General features: G+C 45.4%; 1 protein-coding gene across 1 annotated transcript in view; it reads right to left on the bottom strand.

Annotated features, from left to right (window-relative positions):
- ABCC3 (ATP binding cassette subfamily C member 3) overlaps positions 1 to 21,605 on the bottom strand; it is a 52,825-nt gene extending 31,220 nt beyond the window's left edge. Inside the window, 8 exon segments of the mRNA XM_062506561.1 lie at positions 864 to 1,001; positions 1,873 to 1,998; positions 2,856 to 3,032; positions 15,625 to 15,691; positions 15,693 to 15,762; positions 18,354 to 18,397; positions 18,521 to 18,706; positions 21,547 to 21,605. Of these exon segments, the coding sequence (XP_062362545.1) occupies positions 864 to 1,001; positions 1,873 to 1,998; positions 2,856 to 3,032; positions 15,625 to 15,691; positions 15,693 to 15,762; positions 18,354 to 18,397; positions 18,521 to 18,706; positions 21,547 to 21,605 (867 nt within the window).
- Positions 21,606 to 22,299: the final 694 nt, after the last annotated feature.

The following is a 22,299-nucleotide window of genomic DNA, read 5'->3' as shown; positions in this document are numbered from 1 at the left end:
AAAGTTCTGCCCAGGCTCTCAGTTAAGGTTTTATTCAATCTCTGCTGGAATATTTACAACAGCCTGCTACAGGAAAATCCTTGCTAACAGGATAATGCTGCTAATATTATAAAGAAGAAAGAATAAAAACAAGAAATCACCAAACAGAATCAACACTGATTTCACTGAAGAGAAGCAATCATCTTAATGTTTTCCAACCACTCTTTTCCTCTCCCAGGCTTTGATGATCTAATCACTGGAGCAATCTGCCTTGCCCTACTTAGTGAAATTTGTTTCTGTGAAAAACTCAGCAAGTTCCTTACTGTGGGAGAACCTGCTAGGTTTTCAAACAGGAATCATAACAGCCCAGGTTTCTTTCCTCTCCCTTCAACTTTCTCTGTATTTCCAGCCCCAGTGGAGTCAAAATGCTGTCCTCAGCACATCAGGCACTGACACAAGAAAGCCCATGGAGCTGTCTAATGTGGCCAAGCTGCTGAGTAAAAAAGGACCTTTACATACTAAAATGTGTCCTCTCTGATTGCTACCTACCCCTATTTATGCAAAAAACTGCAAAAGGAAAAGAGACAAAAAAGACAGGAGTCTGTTCCCCTATACACAGCGTTGCTATTGCTCTCTTATGTCTGTCTGGTTACCAGCATAGCCCTGGGCTAAGCAAAATCTGCTTTTTGACATTGCCTGACACATCCAGTTCCCTCCTAGCTACACAAGTCTGAGTCAAGACAACAGAACCCAACTCCTCTCTTTCTCTCTCTGGCAAAACCTGGGCTCAGATCCGACTCCAAGTTTGGGTGATTCATTCTTTTCACATAGATATGGACGCTACATTTCCTACTGTTCAAGTGCTAACAAGGATGGCTTGTTACCTGTGCTGCTGTAGTCATGATCTTTGACCTGAAGGGCCCCACAGCACAAAGCACAGACAAAAACCAGAAGATAATGAGCACTCCAGAGGACTGAACTCCTCTCAGCCTTTCGTACTGGATAAGAAGTGTGGCTAAGAGCTGTAAAAGAAAATACAGGAACACATGAACACAACCCCAGTGCTCCCCCTCTTTGCACTCTCAATTAGCAATTCCTAGAGCCACCATTTACTGGAAGGACACCAGAACAGCAGGACCTCTCTGAAATGAACCCCCATCATGACTTCGCAGAAGTCAATGGGAAAACCTCTGCTATCTAAGAGCAGCGAGTAACTGTGAAATAATTTATTTTGGTGTTCTCAGAATTCAATTTTTAAACCTTTGCACACAGGGCTGGGAAAAATGAAATTTAGCTACAAGCATTTTAAACAAATTAGGAGCTGCCATTTCTCCGATCCAGATGGACCATCATGACTTGTGTAGAAAATAAGACTTTAAAAAAAATAACCAAGGGAATTAAAAAACTTAATGGGAAAATTTTACTGCTTTATTTTTCCTACAACAGCCACAAGCCTGTTTGTCATGCTAGCCAAAGCCAGTTTGTTTTGTTTAATGGAAGAACAACCACTAGATAATGCAGCTTTACAAAGTCCAAGACTATACTGAACAATGCACAAGCCATGCTCTATTGTATCTCTCTATTTAGGCAAAATCCTATTTGAAGTCTCTCCAGACTTGGATGACAAGCTCAGAGAAATAGGTGAAAGCAGGTTGGAAGGCAGAACAATCTCTCCATGATAAACATTTTAATTTACAAAGCTGAGTCTACTCAAGAGAGAGATTTGTGACTCCAGCCTTATTGGTAGCAAAATTCGCTTTAGTGATATAAATACTAATAATTCAGTTAAAAGAGGTTCCGATAAGGCAATGAGGGCAAAGAGGTTCTTCATCCTTCATCTATCTAAGAAAAACTTATTCATAGGGGTCATAGTGAACAGAAGCAGCTACAAACCACAGTGATGCCAACGACCAGTGGAGTTACAAAATACACTGGAGGAGGGGTTCTGCTCTGCAGGAGCTCATGGAAGGAGTAGAAGAGATCTGCCCAGCTCACACACCACAGCAGGACACCAAACAGCTGAGAGGAGGCAAACAGAAAGAGCATAAACTCCTCTCCAGGAGCGGTCAGAGAGCTAAAAAAACCCAAACCATTCTGATTCACAAATTCCCAGCAAATCAAAGCTGTGTAAACACAATCACAGCACTGATCAGCTGCAGGCTGATGAACTGTCCCACTGCACTCAAACCAAGGATCTCATCTCACTGCTTTCTGAGGGATTTGCAATCACAACCCGTAGAAAGACTAATGGATTTTCCCGGATTTTCCCTCCCATTTAGTTTTGATTGGAAACACAGGCAGCATCCAGAGCGAAGGCAGACATGCCCTGAAGCAGAAGCCTGGTGTTTTTCTCCAGGAATAACCTAAGTTATTTAATGGTCTATGGAAAGCAACCTTCTTGCTTTTCTTAGACCCAGCCACTCACAGACCCGAGGGGCTGCTGACACCAGGAACCTTTTAAGCACAAGATGCAGATGAAATCATGCTGCTATTGCATGGGGAGAGTGGCTTGAACAAAACCCCTTCTCATGCTCACTTTCATAAAGAGATACAATTCCCACCGACTACCTTAACATCTTTGTTTTGCAGTTTGCAGTGGTTTAAACATTTATTAAGGTTGAAGCAGCACAGTTTTAGCTCACAAAGGCAGACTGCTCAAGGCAGAGCAATCCTCCCTCTACCCAGAAAGGTGGGCCCCTAGGATGGATTTCCTTCCTCACAGATCTATATGTAGGCTGTTTTTTCCTATCAGCAAGCTCTTCAATATGATAAATCAGAGGGAAAATAGTTTAAACCCCACTGCAGCACTTCCCTGGATGCTGAACTGATAAAAATGACGTATGTGTGGCACGTGGGGCACTGCACAGAGCTCTCACCGTCTTGAACCTGCTCAGCATGGACAGCACGATGTACCCTCGTCTGCTGTGCCTCAGGTAGAGAAGGTACAAGGGCAAAGCACTCCACAGGTAAATGCTGGGGATCCACGCCAGGATGGTGTTCTGGAAACATGGTGTTAGGTCTGGGTTATCCGTGTGTATTGTAAGGTTGGAATCCTGGAAGAAGGACAAGGCACATTTATTAACAGAGAGGCAGAAGCGCTGCCAAACTGGAATATCTGCTTGAATGAAGTTGTATTGAGATCCTGATGGAGTTAGCACATGGCCTGAGTAAGAGCTTTCCCAAAATACTTACCCCAAGCACTTGTGGTTAATCTGCTCTAGTGAAAGGGCTAAGTACAGCTATAAATAGGGCAAAACCTAAAAGAGAAAGATTTCTGCCTTACTGTACTTCAGAGCTGGACACATTTTGTAGCAGATAATCCCCTTTGTTTCTGTCTTCGCTGAGGCTTAGTTACAGGTGCTGATAACACCATACTCCTCAGGCATTCCCAGCCTGGAGTGTCTCTGCTAAACAAAGCTCTTGAGGAGAAATCCTCTACCTGAGAGCTCATCCAGCAAGAATGTCCAGCCCTGGACAAAATGATCAGATTTAGACCAACCTTATTCTGACCTGGGAAAATCCCCTCCATTTATGACTAACACTTTGTCCTCCTTACTCATATGCTTCCAACTTTAATTACTTCCCTATTCTAAACAAAGGCAAAAGGAATGTACTGAACGTGCAGGTAGGAATCAATTTTCCTTGGAAACATTTCAAGTAATGCTTTGCAGCTGTGATTCTGGACACCACAACTTGTACCTATGAACTTGTACCTAAAGATTCGAATGCACAGCATGCAAACACAGTTACACAAGTTCAGACTAAAACAGAACTTCCAGTACAGTGAAGGGGAATTTTGTTTTAATCAAACCTCCTGGAAATTCACAACTTGGATTTTGCCATCTGATGCGTCATCTTACACGTGATAGATAAATACCTAATTGCAGGGAATGCAAAATGACTTTGTTGTACTGCCATTAACAAGATGATGACAAAACTAAGATATCTCTGCCTCAAATATACTTTATCTTTGCACTACAACAATTTACTTCATTATCTTTGGGTGTGAGCTTTCTGCAGAAGTGTTTCAGTCACACTGAGCCACTTCTCATTCCTCAAAGTATTTCCAGCCCTTCTTTTGTTTTACCAGCATGAAAGAGATAGAATGCTGAAAGCAGTGGTTAATTTTAGGAGAACTGAAGAGCCACAACCCGCAGAGAATCTTTCCATTCATTGATGATCTGCCAGAAGGCAAGTGCATCTCTGTACCTGCCCACAAACACAGGAATGAGCTTGTTAAGGGTAATGAGGCTACAAAGCCTTGGCTGGGTGCAGGACAGTGTGGCTGAACTGTGACACATTTGTCATTCAGTGCTTCAGCTGTGGCAGTGGTGAAGGTTGGCACAAATCCACCAGCTCCACATCTGAACTGCGCCCTTTGCGCAGCTGGTGCCTCTCCAGCCAAGAAATGGCTTTTTTTGGAGGCACTCAGGCACCCAGCATGGGCCAGCAGAGTAAAAACAGCCCCAGTTACCTCAACAGGTTTGTCCAGGCCTCAGGCAACCTTCAGCCACAAATCAACAGCACAGGGGCAATTACACAGCATTCCAAACACAAGATCAAAACAAAACAAAACAAAACTCCAGCCCCACATCCAAACTATTTCTGTGTTTTCCTCCAGTGAGCAGGTCTCTGGCACCAGAATGGATGATAACATTTAAAGAGCACCCATTTTTTGGCTCATCATCAAAACATTTCAGCAACTCTAACATAATAAGCTCCTCTAGCAGCTACCCTGCCTGGGGCAGGAGATGCCCTGTGGAAGTTTGGAGTTCTTTAGTTCCCAAGTTGGAGCTTATCTACTCTCATTTATTCAACAAAATACTAATTTCCTCTTCAAATTGCATGTGGTTTAGCAGTGTCTTGAGTAGGTTTGCAATTGTGTTCCTTTTGCTTATTGGAAAGAATCCTGGCAAAGGAAAGCAGACCAAGAATAGCAGTAACTGAAGCACAGAATAAAACAAAGACTCTGTTTAAGAGAAAAGATATTGAGAAAAAACCCTGCCCCTTGCCTCCCCCTCTTTTTTTAAAATTTAAACCTTTCCTATAAGACCAAAATGTCCATGAATAGCTGTCTGACAGCAACCTAGAAACTGCCCCAGATGTCCATTAACTTCTGAAATGAACACAAGCTGCTCATTGTATCCAAGACACAGACTGCAGGGCTGCCAAGCCATTGGAAGGTTTTCATTTACTCTTATTTCAACAAGGCAAAGGGTTTGCACTTCTGAGTGTAAAAATGCAGCTGGTCAGAAAACAAAAATTCTGTCCTAGAAAAAAAAAAAAAAAAAAAAAAAGTAGTAAGATTCTGAGATTCAGTAGAATTATTCATGAGAATAAAAGTGGAGCTTTTCCAAAATTATGTGAAACTACAGGAAGCAGTATCCATGTGATGGCCAACAAGAACCTCCTACACCCATGGCACATGGGAACAGGGGTGTGGGCTGAAGGAGAGCCCTAAGGCCAAGGTAACAGGACTGACTACTGGCTTCTTGGTGATGTTTTCCCAGGTCCAATTTCATTCTGGATCACATAAATAAGCTTTCCTGGAAAAAAAATCTGTTTCTGAAAGGATCTGCTTCTGCTCTGAGAGGAGACTGCTCCCATCCTGAATAGGAGAGGGGTTCCTGTTAGAAGACAGAGTGCTAAAACACTAAAGTAGTTGAATTCTATACAAGCAACTTGCTCTCCCTGACACCAGACTGGGTTGCTATATATATATATACATATGTATATAATGTGTCCTTGGATAGAGTTCTTAAATATTTATTTTTTTAAAGTACACTTTTATTAATTTTCTCCCTAGTAGCTGATACATTGCTCTGTCTCCCACTTTTTTGTTGTCTCTCTTTGTATTACTATTATGTTAGTATAATTATATTCTATTTCAATTATTAAAGTGTTCTTGTCTCAGCCCATGGGATTTACCTTTTTACCAAGTCTCCCTTCTAGCAGGGAAGTGGAAGGGATTAGTGAGCAGCTGCTGGCTGGATGATGATATGTTTCATGTAGTAGGGACTCTACAATGAATTATTATTATTACTTTTAAATCAAGTTGTGGTTTTTATCAAGAAGGATCTGTCTTCGTGGAGCTGGAAGTCCCACTTTACAGCTTTATCAAACACCACATTGACAGTGTGAATTCCAGCATCCATTCCAACCCTAAACAATTCATTTTGAGTCGGAATATGACACAAAGGCTCAATACAATCTCTCCTGACCAAGCCAACTTCATTACATATTGCTAAATACCCTTCAACAATGCAGCAGTAAAGTTAGAGAACTCCACCCTGGAGAACAAACACAAGAAGCTAAGGCTGGAGGGACACACCAGCTCCTGGCCTCCTGTCTTCAAGGCTCCTGCTGTAATCTGGCTTTGCCTTTCTGAACTCTGTCCTGGGAAACAGAGTAAGGTGAAATGTTCCTTGTGTCCTGTTCTGGTTGAGGGTGAAAATGTCCACCCTGGACTGTCTGGGTGTGTTTCCTTTGGACATGCTGCTGAAAAGAGGTCTAACACACTGATGTTGGGGAGCACCTCTGCTCCTTGGCTCTGTGCTCTCCTGAGAGCTGCTCGCCTTTCCCTGGACATCACAGCTCTGTCCTTCAGTGCCAGCCCACTCTGCAAGCAGCTCTGTGACCAGGGCTGTGCTGACCCAGCAACAGCCACTTCCCCCTCTCAAGGGGAAGAACTCAGCAGCAAATGTGGGGAAGCACAGTTTTCTCCACAAAACTCATCCCAGGGAAACCACAAGAGCCAGCATGTCCATCCCAGCCAGCACTGCTGCCATCCCACTCACCACAAGCAAGTGATGAGGACAATAACCTGTGATGTGTCACTAATCCAGACTCACCGTGCTCTGTGGCTTCTCCTGACTGCCAAATGCAGCAGCATTCCCTTGGATCCTTGGATGCTGGAGGCTCTGCTGGTGAGATCAGTACTGCACAAGTCACCAGACCATTACACTGAACTCCCTGGGCACACAATTTACTTAATCCTCTAGTACTAAAATACACTTCAAGCACCCATGGGGAAATGTTAGAGATGCTTGTTACAGCTTCACAGCAGAAAAGGGGTCTCTTGGAGTCTAAAACTCACTAATTAGTGGGGCTTTAAGTTAAGGACATCATTGACAGTGGCCTTTGCCACAGCTTTCACTCACACCATTGACACCACTATTTTTGAATAAACACAATTCTTGTATTAAGGGCCATCTGGGCAGCAACACTTGCATTTAAATGACTAGTTTTAAATATATGATCTTCAATTAAGGGAAGGTATTCAACAGGGGAAGCTCTGAGCAGCATTAAATCTGCTGTAATACTTAGTACTTTCTTAGTACTATGTTCTCCCCTCTGGAAAAGAACATTGCTATTGAAAAAGCCATCCTTGAAACTGATAATGCCTTTAAAAGAAATAAAAGTTCAGTGCCATGTATCTTGGGCTTCCTGCATGTCATCCATTACAGCAGTTAAAGAGCTCAGCTACAAAACAGAGACAGGGAAATTCCTGTCTGTCCCTTTCCAAAAATCCCCAGATGATTAACATTAAAGGAACCTGCTGAAAAAGACCAGCCAGAGTTTTGGTCTTGAGTTTAAGTCTAAACCAACTCCTACTCCATTGCAGAAGCTTAAAATAAAGCTGCCTCACACTGGGTTTACACAGCAGTAATAATAATTGCTGATGATGCCTTGGAGTGGCTCCCTAGAACAGAGGCTAGACAGAGTTAAGAGAATAAAGTGGGTATTTATTAAAGGTCTTTAACAGATACAGCTTGGGCAGTGCAAAGCCTTCCAGAGGCTGCACCTAAAATGGACAACAGTCACAAGTTTTTCAGACAGAAATAAGTCTGGGATATTTGTATATCAAGGGTTAATTCTCCAATTACAGCTTCAGGTAATGAAATCTTTTTCCTCCAGTTTGCTCTCCCTCCCCCCCCCCCCAAATTCACTTTTGTTTTTACTTTTTGGGGCCTAAAGCTGTGATGGTGACCTTGGTTCTCAGGCCTGAAAGGATTGTTTTGTGTGGCTAAAATGTGAAGAGAGCTTGCTAACACTCTATATGGAGTTCAGAGTTATGCCCTAAAGCAGTACAGGATCTAAAAGCTAATATATTGAGGCATCACTGATGCTGCAGTAATGTTCCCCAAACAGCAATAAAGAGTGTCCAAACTCTAGGGAAGACTTACAGCATCTCTGCAGTGTCAAGCATTTCCCTCCTTTAAATGGATACATTAACACATGCTCCTCTCTAAATTTCTACAGCTCCAAAAGAATGGTGACAAGCACAGGAAACACAAACCCAAACTTTATCTGCTCAAGGTGAAGGCAGTTGGGCTGGCATCATTCACACCCTACCCAAGGTTAACACCAACCTTATCAGTGCTTCCTTATCAGTTATCACTGGTTTGCATGTTATGGAAGATTAACAATCAAACTGGAAAGCTGGTTAGGAAGGCAGACATCCAGGATGGAAGATAGGGAAGTGAATAACTCAAAGTAACAATGCTTCTCTGTGGTACTTTAACATGGGAATGGCTTCTCGTGTAGAACAAATGGTTAGTGGGAATTAAAATGCAAAATAGACTTTTCCTGCCCTTCTTTTGGCCTTAGGTCTTGTCAATACCCTGCCAGGGACTTTCACTTGCACAGCCTGGGAAAAAAAAAATAAAGGAAAAAAATGGAAAGAAAAAAAAAAGGATGTCTTTCTCTTGGCTCTACCACACTTCCTCATCCTAGGAATGAGAGTGGATTTGAACAGCAACACTAAAAACTACCAGGGCTCAATCTTAGCTACAGCACAAGCTTCATCTCAGCCTCTCCATGTCTCACTTCCCATTTCCACCTGGTGTCCATCTCCTCTGCTTGGTCCCTGTTAATAAACTCTTTGGGACCAACTCTAATAGTAATTTTAGAGCAGAAATACCAGCAAGTACAGCTCCAGCCCTCCAGAAGACTACCAGTTTCAAATGGGCTTTTCAGAGCACCATCACCCATTTACAATTCCAAAGGAATGATGTCTCCCTTACAGAAGGAGCTGCATGCTGCACAGCTCAGTTCTTCCTCATGATTTCAGAACAACCTTCTCCCCACCTGGTAAGGGCAAGAGGTAACAACATTCTTCACTGCAGCAATATTGCTCAGAGAGAAGGTTGAAGGACATAAGCATTTACAGTTCTGCATGAACCATACAGCTACTAACCAGAAATGGTATTTTTCTGTTTTACAAAGAACACTGCACTACGTAAGTGAAGGACACCGGGCAGGACGCTGAACTTTCTTTTGTAGCAGTAAAAGGATTTTTAGTGGCTTATTTTATGGGATCAAATAGGCCTGGCACAAGGCCAGGGCTACAGCAGTTAGTTTATGATCGTGGAGTAACTTGTCACAGGTTTTTGCTCAAGCTGAAGTTTCATGATACAAATGCCACTAACCCCACCATGTACTTGAGGACTAGTCAGCAGTACTAGACAGAAATTTCCTATTTTATTCTCCTTCCAGTTTTTTGAGTTTTGAGATTAGAAGTTCAGGCTTTCTTTGCTGTCAGGTACAAAAATATGGCAGGATGAAAAAAAGGCAGGTTCATATTCCCCACAACCATGGGAGCCCAGGTAAAAAGCCCAGGGCTTTTTTTTTTTTTTTTTTTTTTTTTTTTTTTTTTTTTGGAAAAGCACCTGTAGCCTCAGGGAGATAGTGAAGGAGATCACACTATATATATATATATGGATCTGAGACAACACACACCTAAAGTAAACTTAAAATCCACCTACTACAGCTGTTACAGTAACACTCAGTCCTCTTGCTCGGACAGAGGGACATTTTTTATTTGTGGAGGAGAGGGCATGGTGCAACACTGCAGGTAAAAATGCTCAAGAATCAAAAGGAGGATTGAGAAGAAAATGAAACAGGATTGTTCCTACACAAGGAAGTTCCCAACTGTCTTTTAAAATTGACCAAAGCTGTTGGGGAGAAAATTTCCTGTTACTGGCATCACTGACAGCTTTTCCTATGGCCTTGTGCAAGCACCAGTAAAGGAGTGGGGTGCCCTGCTGCAGACCAGTGGGATAATGGCTGTGGGGGGATATCCTTGATTTAAGCCATCCCATCTCCTTTCAGTTAAAGGAATTGGGTTAATTTAAGGCTCATCATAAATGGAGCTCAACTGAAGAGATAGGAACAGCTCACACAGTAGGACACAGTCCCACTGTAATGTCAATTTAAGCCAGCCCATCCAGCTGGGCTGATGCATACTACTAATAAAAAGGATTGGCACAGAAAAATTGCCATCAGTACTGCTCCGAGAGCAGTTGGAAGATATTCCAGAATAAAAATCATTCAGCTGGGGGGAAGAGGAGAGACTTTTTCTTTTAATTGCAGAAGTGCTAAATGCATTCTCCGTTTCAGAGAGAAAAACAGGAATTATTTCTGAAACTAAATGACTTTTGGAACAACTCCCATGAAACAGTTTCTCTTCTCCATCTCCTTCATTCTGTTCTAATTCAGGGCTTTATGACACTGGTACGTGACATTACTGTAAATTACCTGAATTTTAGTGCATTGCCTTCACCTCTCATGCTGCCATGAGATTAGTACAGGCACAAGATGCCAGCTCACTTAGGCCCAGCATGGAATCAGGGCTGCTGCTTGCTCAAAAGCCTGGGCACATTCCTAGGAAGATCTCTGGCTCACTCTGCTCTCCACAAGCTCAGCCAAGGAATTTGCAAGTGGATGATGGTCCATCACAGTCAAGTCAGGATCAGGAGATAATCAAACATGAGTATACTGGGAAAAATCAAAGATCTCCTTTATTATGTTTTTAAAAAGGTTTTTTTTTAATTAAAAAAGTAAAATTTAAACATTATTCGTCTCCTTATTTTAATACATTACAAATTTGCACAGATTTAAATGAAAGGATTATCTCTCCCATGACACAGCAATTTGCCTACCAGGTAGGCAAGGCCCATCTCAGAATGCTTTCTATTCCTAAGCACAGCAATTAAAGTTTAGCTACATTTTAAGGAGCCCCTCATGCGACTTGGATTTAGTTTCAGTATCATTTCTTTTCAGGAGGCAAGCTTTATAGCATTCCAAAATCCCAGACAGCACAGCTGTCAGCTGTGTCACAACAGCTAAAATGACCCAGGGAGGAGCAGTTGTGTTGAAAGCTGAAGAGTTTCACTAATTGACAATGTCACCAAAGGAGTCACTTGATACTGGCAGCTTTCAGTGGTATCAAGTTTTGCTCACAGCTCTCAGATCCATACTCTGTCTTTCCCAAAGAGTGTCAAATCCAGGCTATTTGACTATACAGTCTTGCCATTTACACACAGTTGAACACTATCAGGTCCTGGCTAATACTCCAAATCCAGTGCTAAATATTTATATTTATATTGCTCCTGACATTGAGAATCTCTGGCCCCAATCATTTAGCAACAGCTTCCATTCAACTCATGTCAAAAATCTGAAAATCTTGGAGAATTTGAGCTTGAGTACCTAATTAATTTTAAGTTCAGGATGTTGCCAACTGAGCTACCCTTTTGAGAGATCATAACTTCACAGATTTGATGTCTGAAGGGACTGTTAAAGTCACCTCATTTGATCTCCCACCTAACATGAGAAAATACAGGTACCTCATGCAGTTATTTGTGAAGAGATTTACAGGAGGGGGATTCAGCTCCAGTTGGACACAGTTAAAAAAGATCATATAGAGATATCTATAAACACTGAACATACTGCGTTTAGCACAGGGTGGCAGAAGGGGAAGCTAAAATATAAACAACAGGCAGCCTGGACCATACTGCCCAACTGCAGGATCCCTCCTTGGCAGTGATCTCCCATCACCTTCTGCTTTACTCATCCTCTGCTGGAACTGATTCAGCTGAAAATACAATGGAATTATTAAAATTAAACGTTTTGTTATTAATTTCGGGCCAAACCACGTAAGATGTGGGAGGGTTTAAATAGACTGGTACATATGCTACAAGTGTACACTATCTGTCACCTTCCTTGAAAGAAACATTTCTGCCTCAGCTATGCTGAGTCATCTTCAGCTACAAAAGAAGTTAAACATGATGCAGCAAAAGAGGAAGTTATGCAGAAGGGAAACTTGTGGCACTTTGGAAATGCATTTTCCTGCTCTGCTGGTTCAGAGAGCAGCATGACTTTTAGCCCGAGTGTACCAAAACTTGTCAGAATGACTCAAGGTGAAGGAATACCCCCAAACCTAAAGGTTAAAGGGGTGCTTTGTATGAGACGATCACAAAGCCAAAACTGAGGCTTTGAGAGGTTTACTCTTGAGAGTTGCTGCAATTTCCTGCTGGATTACTCAAGAGCCTCTGGATGAAGGAGCCAGCACTCCACATGGGGTGGGGAAAAACGAGACACAGGGAGAGCAAGGAAACCGAGCTGTCAGCTGAGCAGGATTAAAAGGAACTGAGAAATTGTGGTGTCCCCTTTGAAATGTTCTATCACTTGTTCTCTCATTTCCCATTTATGCTGTTAAAAACCCACACCACACAAAACACAAGCTGCTGGTTAAAGCCCAGGCATTTTGCCTGTGTGCAGACCAAGGTGTTTATTTGCCCCTCATCCCAACATTACTCAACAGCAGTGCTGAGCACCCAAAGTTTTAATCTCACAGCAGCCACTGTGCCATTTCTTACTTAGAGAGGCTGAGCTGCAGAAAGACAAGAACAGAACTCAGGTTTTTTTCAGGTTTGTGCTCTTTAATCACTAGTCTGAAACACTTGTGTAGCAAACACTCCCCAGGACCACCCAAAGAAGCCAGCTGGTTTTACTACAGTAGAGGATACAAGCAACAAAAATTGTAATTCACTGGTATCTGCTTCTTAAAATGGAGATTGTGGGTCACATTAATTGGCACACCTACTTAGCACTCTCACTATCACACAGCAAATATGTGACACAATTAAGAGGTAATTATGGGCACTGGTGAAGAACACACCTAAGGCCTGCCTTGTGTGGGTATGTGCTCTCACATCCATCCCCTCCCCAAAGACATTTAGTAGGGGAACACTGCTAGGAGATACTAACAGCTAAACTAAACAGTATGATTCCAAGTGTTCAGATGAAGAGATTGTTCAAAATGCATTATGAAAACATAATAATTCCAGTTGTTCCTCTTTTATATAAAAATATATACATTTGTATTAGCAAGTTGCTGATTCCATGTTCAACAGGTAAAGCAGTAGCTGGAAGCCAAAAGCTTTTACAGATTTCTAATGTGATCTACAGTGTTCCCTTTCATTTCTTATTTCTGAAATGGGTTGAACAGGAAATTATTTTGCCTCTGCAAAAAAACCACAAAAAATCCAACCAGCAAAATTTCCAGCAAAATTCCCCACCCTGAATCAGGGTGAGGAGTTGAAACCTTGAAATTTCCAATAAGCCAAAAAAATCCAACATAAATCAATCATCTGTTTAAGTTGATCTATTTCGAGATAAACATTTTCATGAGCTGATTCTGAACTATTCTGGTTTTATTCTGATCCCCTTTTAACACAAAAATATTGTAGTTGATTTAACTCCCAAAACAAAGAACTGATTAAATTGGAACAACATGTTGCCTTTCACTCTAAACAATTTCAAAACTGATACCGATATGACATTGAGCTTCCAAAAAATCTAGATTTTCTTTGACAAAAAATGGGGAGTCTAAGTTCATCAGCAAATGAAAAAGTGAACATTAATTCTGGTTCACATTTGATCAAGTTATTGTTTTGAACTGCAAAGCTGGACACCATTCATTAATTTGGTGCAGAGAAACACAACTTTTGTGGGCAGATTTCATATAGAAACCTACCTACATTTTCTTGTGGAACATATTTGCACAGCAAATCATTTCAAGGTGGCTGCCATCTATCTGGTCATCACTTAAAATATCCTAGAAAATCAGTGCACTGTGTACACTCCTGCTAAGAGAAAATACTGCCAAAAATAGGATGACCACTGAGTTCAACCTGCTGGTCATGAAGTCAGTGTTACGTTTCTCAGAGCTGTTGAGTTCTACTTTTTAAAACAATTAAATAGATGGAAAGTTGTTCTGACCCCAAGCAACTGTGGAAGAAAGAAAACGGGTCCACAGAGAGCACAGACACCCCAGAGAACAGCACAGGGGGCACCATGCTGGAGTTTGCAGCATAAAGTACAGAATTATACACTTACTTCATACTTCAAACCAGGAAATCTGTCTGGATATTTACACTGACACATCAATAAACTGCTACAAGAGTTGTTGCACTACCAGCCTCCCTTGAGAAGCTAAGACCTGCTTTTGAAGGCAGCCAACAGATCAGGGAGCAGAGTCAATCTGTTTGTGCTTGTTCCTCTTCTAGAAGTGTTGATGGTAGAAACAATACACGAAAATACTTGTTTGAGCAAGCTTATCTGCCAGCTGTTGAGGCAGAGTGCAGCGCACTTGGAAATGAAATACAAACAAAGCAATGTAACTAAGGGGTTCAGGAGCCAAACTCCTCTTTTAAATAGTAATATTGGGACAGATATTGAAAGGTAATTAGTTGTCTGAGGTTGCAACTCAGCATAAAGTGCTCGGAGCCAAGTGCTTGTGCTGCCCTGTAGTAGCTTTTCAGCAGTGATGCAACGTCAGACATTCCTTTTCATTCCAGCTCATTTGAAAAAAAAAAATTAAAAAAATATATCTCCCGTGAGCTAAAGCAGTATATAAAAAAGGGACACACAAAAACTGATGCACTGGGGAGCAGTTCCAGGTTCAGCACACGAGCTCAAATCCCCATGGCTTCTCCTGGTCTGAGTGTCTGCCTACACAGCAGGGAGGCAAACATCACACTGCACCTCGGGGAAACCCAGTCACAGCGCTTACACACTCCCACCATCAGAGCAGACCACGGCAGCAGTTTCCAAACTTTTGTGCTTACAAACCCAGTGCCTGCTGGAATCAGCCTTTCCAAAGGGCTCCAAGTACCGACAGAAGTCACCGTAATCCTCCGGGGCTGGTGACCACCCTCGGCTGCCGCGAACCCATCCCTCTTGTAACAAACCACAGAACGGGGAGCACTTTGCCAGTCATGGAAGTGACTCGGGAGAGCAGAACACGCGCTAAAACAGAAGGGAAGAACCGCGGGTTCATCAGTGTGAGATCCAGACACGGGCTGTGCTGGGAAAACCACATCCCCCGTGGGATGCTCTGCGCGGGAGGGTCTCGGCTCTGGTGTGGAGATGCGGAAGGACAGACAGAACGGAGCGGCCCTTGTGCTGCTCCTGCCCCAGCGGAGGCACCGCACGGCCGGCTTGGTAGGGACAGAACCGCGGGGACCGGGCAGGACCGCGGGGTCCGGGCAGGACCGCGGGGACCGGGCAGGACCGCGGGGTCCGGGCAGAACGGCGGGGACCGGGCAGAACCGCGGGGTCCGGGCAGGACCGCGGGGTCCGGGCAGGACCGCGGGGTCCGGGCAGGACCGCGGGGACCGGGCAGGACCGCGGGGACCGGGCAGGACCGCGGGGACCGGGCAGGACCGCGGGGACCGGGCAGAACCGCGGGGTCCGGGCTGCCCGTGCCCGGGGGGACGCTCGGGGGACGCGGCGCTGCCCCGGCCCCTCCGCCAGGCCGGGTGGGAAGGGAAGGGGAGGGGAGGGGATGGAGAAGCTTACCCAGAAGCGGGACCCGCAGAAAGCCTCCATGGCCGCGGCAGGGGCGCAGAGCAGCTGCCGGCAGCGCGGGCACCGGGAGGGAGCAGGAGCCGGTTCTGTCCCTGCCGGGCCGGGCCGGGCCGGGGGTGGCGGGGCCAGCTCACCCTCCCCTCCCCTCCCCTCCCTTCCCCTCCCCTCGCGGGAGGAGCCCGCACCGGCCCTGCTCCGGCAGTGTGTGCTCCGCTCTGGTTACGGTGTGGGGCTGTTCTTCCTCTGCTCCTGAGCCCGTGCACCTCACACCACGGGTGACATGCCACCCACCCAGCCCAGCTCAGTGTGAGCTGCTGGGACAGCCACACCCCTCCTCGTGGAGGCGGCTTTTGTGGTACCCACGTGTCAAGAAGCTGTGGGAACTCCCATCCCTGGAAGTGTTCAAGGCCAGGTTGGATGGGGTCCTGAGCAACTTGGTCTAGTGAGTGGCATCTCTGCCCATGGCAGAGGCTTGGAGTAACATGATTTTAAGGTCCTTTCCAACCCACATCATTCTGTGATTCAAGTGAAGTGTGCTGAGGTGTGTGCAAAGCTTGTTGGCTTTGGGCTGATTATGTCCATCCATCCAGACCACTCAGGCTAATGATAACATCATGGAGACGCTTCTTGTCTCCACTTCAGAGTGCTGTGCAGTGTGATTCCCCCAGCAGGACTTAAGTGAGCATCACATTGCTTCTCCCTCCATCTACAGCCCCTTTCTTGATGCTGATTGCTTCTGCTGTGATTAAAGCCATGGCATGGATCCATTTTCAACAGCCTTCAGTCAATATATTTTCCTGATTATGTGTAACTAATAGGTTTTGTAGTGTAGCACCTTGGACACAATCTGGATTTCACCTCCCCATGATGCAGAAGCACTGTTTGCTTTCCTCTTTATTAGGACTTCTACAATATTATTGACCTTTTAACACTTGCTGTTCGTTCACCCACTTACTGCAGCATCTGGTTCAATTAACATCATCTCACACAAAGTAACCCTGCTGCCACAAATCAATATTTTAAGAGCCTGAGTCTCTTTCCTTTCTGTAACATTCGGAACACTCCGGTGGAAGGATGTGGTCAAAAATGTTCACCAGAACAAAAAGGAGTAGAATAGAATCATAAATCAGAGAATCACAGAATGGTTTGTGTTGGAAGGAAGTTTAAGATCATCTAGTTCCAAGCCCCTGCCATGGGCAGGGATGCCATCCACTTGATCAGGCTGCTCAGGGCCCCAGGTCTTCAACACTTCCAGGGATGGGGCATCCACAGCTTCCCTGAGCAACCTGTTTCAGTGCCTCAGAGAAAGGCAGTGCTGCTGTGTCCCAAAAATATGTCATTCCTAAAGAAAAAATATTCTGCTAATCTTTTATGGAGATACTAGGACTGTTTTCCACCCAAAGTATTATCAGAGAAAGCCATGAGCACTGCTAAGAATTTGTTTTGGACATTTACTATAACCTGGCTAAAGGTGTGCTGTTCTCATTAGTGTGGGAAGATAAACTCTTGCCCAAGATAAGGTTCTCAGCTGATAGCCCACAAGATCTGAAATGTCAGAATGAGCCAGGCTAATCAACACGATCACATTGCAACCCTCTGGAGGAAACACTAGAGAAGCCCTCGCCAACTAGGTGAATGAGTTCTGAGGGCACAGTGGGTTGGCCTTGCAAGTCTTACTGAGAAACTTTTATTCAGTGGAATTGCGCTGCAATAAAAGTTTTAAGAAAACTCAGAATTACCTGAGTGTTACTCCTTTTATGACTCTTTAAATCTCCTCTCCTGCAACAACCTTTGAGAGCAGCTGCTCTGAGAGAAGTGCTGAGAACTTCATATCTTGCATGGACATGCTCAACTGGGCTTCTTGCACCAAGGAGCAGGGTTGGGTGAAGTTTGAGAATGTGCTCAAAATGAAGACCAGCTCTGACATTGTGAGATGTCACAGGTACAGAGGCACCTCACAAGCAGCTGCTGTAGGCTGTGTGTACAGGAAGGGAGAGGTTTACTCTCTATCAGTGTGCTGCATAGTCCCATTGACATGTGAATTAATTCCTGATTAAATTATTGACTTTGGTGGTTCTGTTGAGCCTCATTTTTTTTCCACCGTATCCATAGGGAAAGGTCCCGAATCAGGATATTCCCCTTGGTCTCACAAGACTCTAAATAAGAAGCCCTAAATAATTCTGCCAATTGTTTCATGTTCCTAATTAATGGTGGGCAGCCTGTGCTGTCAGGAGCAGTTAATGCCATTAAAGAGGGATAGTACTGGAGGGTAGATGCCATCTGGGGTGCCAGCTCCCCCTGCATCCCTTCTGAGCTCGAGGGGAGCCACTGGGTTTTCTGGACCTCACAGTAGAACTTGCACTGGTTTTGCACTAACTTCCATGTGCTGTCTGGCAAAGCAGACAAGCAGAGAGGGAAAAATCAAAGGCAGGAATTAAGGAAGTATTCACTTCTCAGACAGACACGATGGAGGGGGAAGCTTAAAAGTTCCTGGAAGGGTCACAGTAAATGATCCTGCTGACACTGCTGCAAAGTCAAGCCTTAAACACTGCCATGGTCAGGGCAGCTCACTCTGCTCCTGCTTCCTTTTAATGATGGGAACAGAGATGGAGGCAGCTAGAACATGTCATTACTCCTGTGATGTTCCCTCAAATCAGGCTGGCTCTGCAGGAAAATGAAATGGCACCTTTGGTGCAAATGTCAGGGAGTCATGAACTCACCTCCTCTCACCAGGTATTTATTCTGGAAAGTGGCAAGATCTGATCTGGACCCATTCAGCAATAATGCATTTCAATCTTCTTTTTCATGCCAGCTGCAAGGGACTTTTCACCTGCTAACACCTTGATCGGGTCAAGACAGAGCAATCAGGAATCGCCTCCAGGCACACCCGGCGTGCAGGAGACCCGGGATATCAACTGGAGTGGTTGACTGGGGCAGGACAGGAGGTAACGTGAGGGAGAAGCTGTTTGTGTAAGCACAGTGCCAGGTATGCAGGCTGCTTTTCATGTCACACCTCATGCTAATTCTCAAAGCATTAACAGCAGGATGAAGTGTGGCCGGCTCCTGAAGAGATCTGTATAAAGAAGCACATTCAGAATTGAGGGCTGGGGATGTTCTGAGCATGAGCAGCTCTGAAAAATCACAGTTTTGGGGTTAGTTGACTATAAATATCACCTTCTTTCTCTGCTTGGAACAGCAGAGGCTCAGCTTCCTTTCCAAGACCCACAGAGGTGTTGCATTTTACAGATGGTAAGAAAAAGAGCCTGCCAAAGAGGGTGCATTTACAGCAAGGCCCTATACATCTACTTCATAAAAAAGATGGGGACACCTTGTTTTAACACACATAAGATGGGAACTTGTAACAAACTGCTTAAAGTTAACACTGAATGAGTAGCAGCAGACTTGGGCTTTCTTCTCAATGCTGTTGCAAATATGTGCATCTCCCTTCTTGCACGAAAGGATTTAATTTCCTCATTTCTGGAATATGCAATGAGCAGTTTAGAAGCCCCATGATAAAACAGGTGAGGGAGCGGGCTGGGAATTTGCAGCCCCAGTTTTTACTCACTGCACTGCTTTTGGGCACGTATCAGCTACATGGCATTGTAGGAGTGGAAGGAAAGATTCCCTGACTGGAACCTGGGAAGCCAGCACAGGGAGCTTGGGTCTACACTTAATTTGGCCTGGAGCTGCACTGTAAGGCCATTCACACTGCAGGGTGAGGTGGGGTCCACATAATTCATCAAGTCTCTGTGAAAGGAGAAAATGGTGTTTGTATGACTCCTCCAGGACACCGTGTGTAATACCAACCTGCTCCATTCCATGGGAGCTCCTGCACTTCATACTGAGAGCAACGAGCAGGAGAAGACTCTAGACATGCTGAGGACTGCCAAGATGATCCCAAAGTGATCTTGGAGCTGCTCCAGCTGGGAGCAACTGAACTCTAAATGCACTGGGCATCTCTCTCACCTGCTAGATAACCCCACACACATGCTTTCAGGTTGGCAGAAGCCATACCAGGTGTAACACACCCTGGTTTGTGAGTGGCTTGCCTGCAGGTGGAGCTCAGACTGACGGACAAGCCACAGACAAACAACACATGGCACTTGGAGCTAAGGACCAACTTACTTACCCTACTTCAACCCCTGATGCAATTGTCACTCGAAGCTTATCCTCTCCTTGGCCAACTCGGCCACCCCACAAACTCTTCCTGCCTTTAATGGGCTGAAGCTGTTCAGGATTTCACCAAAAATGGGCACACGGTGTCTATAAATACAAGCACCTGGTCCTGCTTTGTTTGAACAAACATGGGGTTGTCACCAGCCCCAGAGCACAGTTCTGTGCTGCCTTTGCAGGTGTCAGCATGGCACATGCTGTCCACTTGAGTGTCTATTCTTTGTAGAATGTCTCCCATGCTCACTTCTTCCTGGTTTTCCCCAAAACAGCTGGATTCTGCTTTCAGTTTCCACAAAGTAATTGTTAGCACAGTAAGCAATTAAGTGGTTTAAGCAACATTTCCATTTCCCAGCTGGAGCTTCCAGGGTCTTTGGCTGCATTATTTAAAGTATTTCATAGATATGGAAAGATAATCTATTCAGGACCTCTGAAAACTTGCCAATTATGGTATCCAGGGACTCCAGCAATAATAGAAAACGCCAGAGGATGCTGCAGGATTATAATAGTATGCTTTAAACATACCTAAAAGCATTGAATACAACATGTAAAAAAATAACTTAAGGTCCAATCAGCCTCAGTCGTAGAAATGCCAGCGAGGCTTTCGCTGGTGACCACCCCAGAGCAAACAGGAGCAGCAGCTTTCGGGGACCTCAGGCGCAGCCTGAGCTCCTGCTCACAAAATCTGCCGGTGGAATTTGGCACTTCGTGGCATTGCCATCTAGTGACAGGCACTCAGCCTGCACCCGGCCGAACCCCAAGCCCTGTGCGATGGCACAGGGCTGAATTGATCCTCCTCCTCCTCCTCCCACACTGAGGTTAAACAACTCTCTGGGGCTGGCAGGCTGTGGATGGATCGGAGCTGCTGTGAGTGACGGCCCCGCGCTGTGCTGTACATGTGTTAAAAAGGATGTGAAGGGACAAGCGCACTTCTCGGGTGCTGCCACAGCCTCTGAGATGCCACAGAGCCCCAGGATGGGTCGCTGTCTCCCTGGGTGTTGCCCAAGCAGCCGGGGAGCAGCAGTGCTGGTGGCTGTGAGGGACGCGGTGGCTTTGAACAGTTCTCTCAGCACCAAGCACACAGGGCTCTGCCACAGTGAGAGAAATCTTTCCTCTCCTCCTCCTCCCATAATTGGGATTTTTATAAATTCAGTGATGGGAAATCCCCTCATAATTAGAAGCTATTTGGCCAAGAAAGTCAAATCTGGCTTGTGTGAGCTATAGTGTGGCCAGCAGGACCACAGCAGGGACCATACCCCTGTACTGTGTGCTGGTGAGGCCGTGCCTTGAATTCTGGGGTCAGTTTTTGGACCTTTCACTACATGAAAGACACTGTAGGGCTGAAGGATGTCCAGAAAAGGGAACAGAGGTGGGGAAGTATCTGGAGCACAAGTCTGATGAGCATCTGGGAGAGCTGAGGGGCTCAGCCTGGAGAAAAGGAGGTTCAGGAGGAACATTTTCACTCTCTACAATTGCCTGACAGGAGGGTGCAGCCAGGTGGGGGTCAGTCCCTTCTCCTGGTAACAAGGAAAAAGAACGAGACAAAACGGCCTCAACTTGTGCCAGGGAGGTTTAGGCTGGATCTTAGGTAGGACATCATCACTGAGAGGGTGCTAAGGCACTGGACCAGGAAGAGTGGTGGAGTCATCCCTGGAGGCATCTGAAAGACACCCCGGGGACGTGGTTTAGTGGTGGCATCGGCAGTGCCGGGTTAAGTCAGTGATGCTGGAGGGCTTTTCCAACCTGAACCGTTCTGTGACCCCAAACACAGACACGCCGATCCTGCGCTGCGTCTGCAGCATCGAGTCGGGAACACAGCACCAGACGGGCGCTGCTGAGCCTTGGCCCCGCTAACAGGGGGTCCCAGAGCCCCGCTAAGGGGGGCAGCTGGCCCGGCCCCTTGCCCCACGCCCACTAGGTGGGAGCAGAACGCCGCGCTTGGAGCGGGACACCGCCGGCATCGGGGCCTCGCCCGCCTCCTGCACTGGGGCTTGGTCCCCCAAAACCTCCCCGGCCTTAACCCTTTGATCTGCAGGACCTTCTCTTATGTCAGCTGGTCACAGCGAGTCCCTTACCCGCCGCGGTGCTGGTGCTGATAAAGGGAGACATCTCTTCAAATTGTTTTTTCCTACCTTATTTTGGGGGGATTCTAGCACAGGTCGCATTTTAGACGTGTCTCAGTTTGTATCTCTAGAACACCTGAAACACAGAAGGTACAAACAAGCCTTTCCTATTTCTCATCTTGAAGGGCTTAGCAGAGCTCTGGCTGAGGAATGTGGTGTGCATGTAGTGGGATGCTGCTCTGCTGAAGCAGGACGTGGTCACCTGTCTGAACAGAGAAATAAATTAAGCTCAAAGTGCCGTTTCCCTAGGCATGGTTACCATTCCATAGACAGCAACCTGTTTCCATGTGGCATCCCAAGTACTCAAGAAATGCAATAACAAAGTGCCCAAGCTCGGGAAATTGAGAGCACACCCATAAGCAGCCAGCCTGAG

The sequence above is a fragment of the Cinclus cinclus genome, chromosome 20 (assembly GCF_963662255.1).
Source record: "Cinclus cinclus chromosome 20, bCinCin1.1, whole genome shotgun sequence".
In the NCBI taxonomy this organism is placed as follows: domain Eukaryota; kingdom Metazoa; phylum Chordata; class Aves; order Passeriformes; family Cinclidae; genus Cinclus; species Cinclus cinclus.
This window is presented reverse-complemented; position numbering and strand designations above follow the sequence as displayed.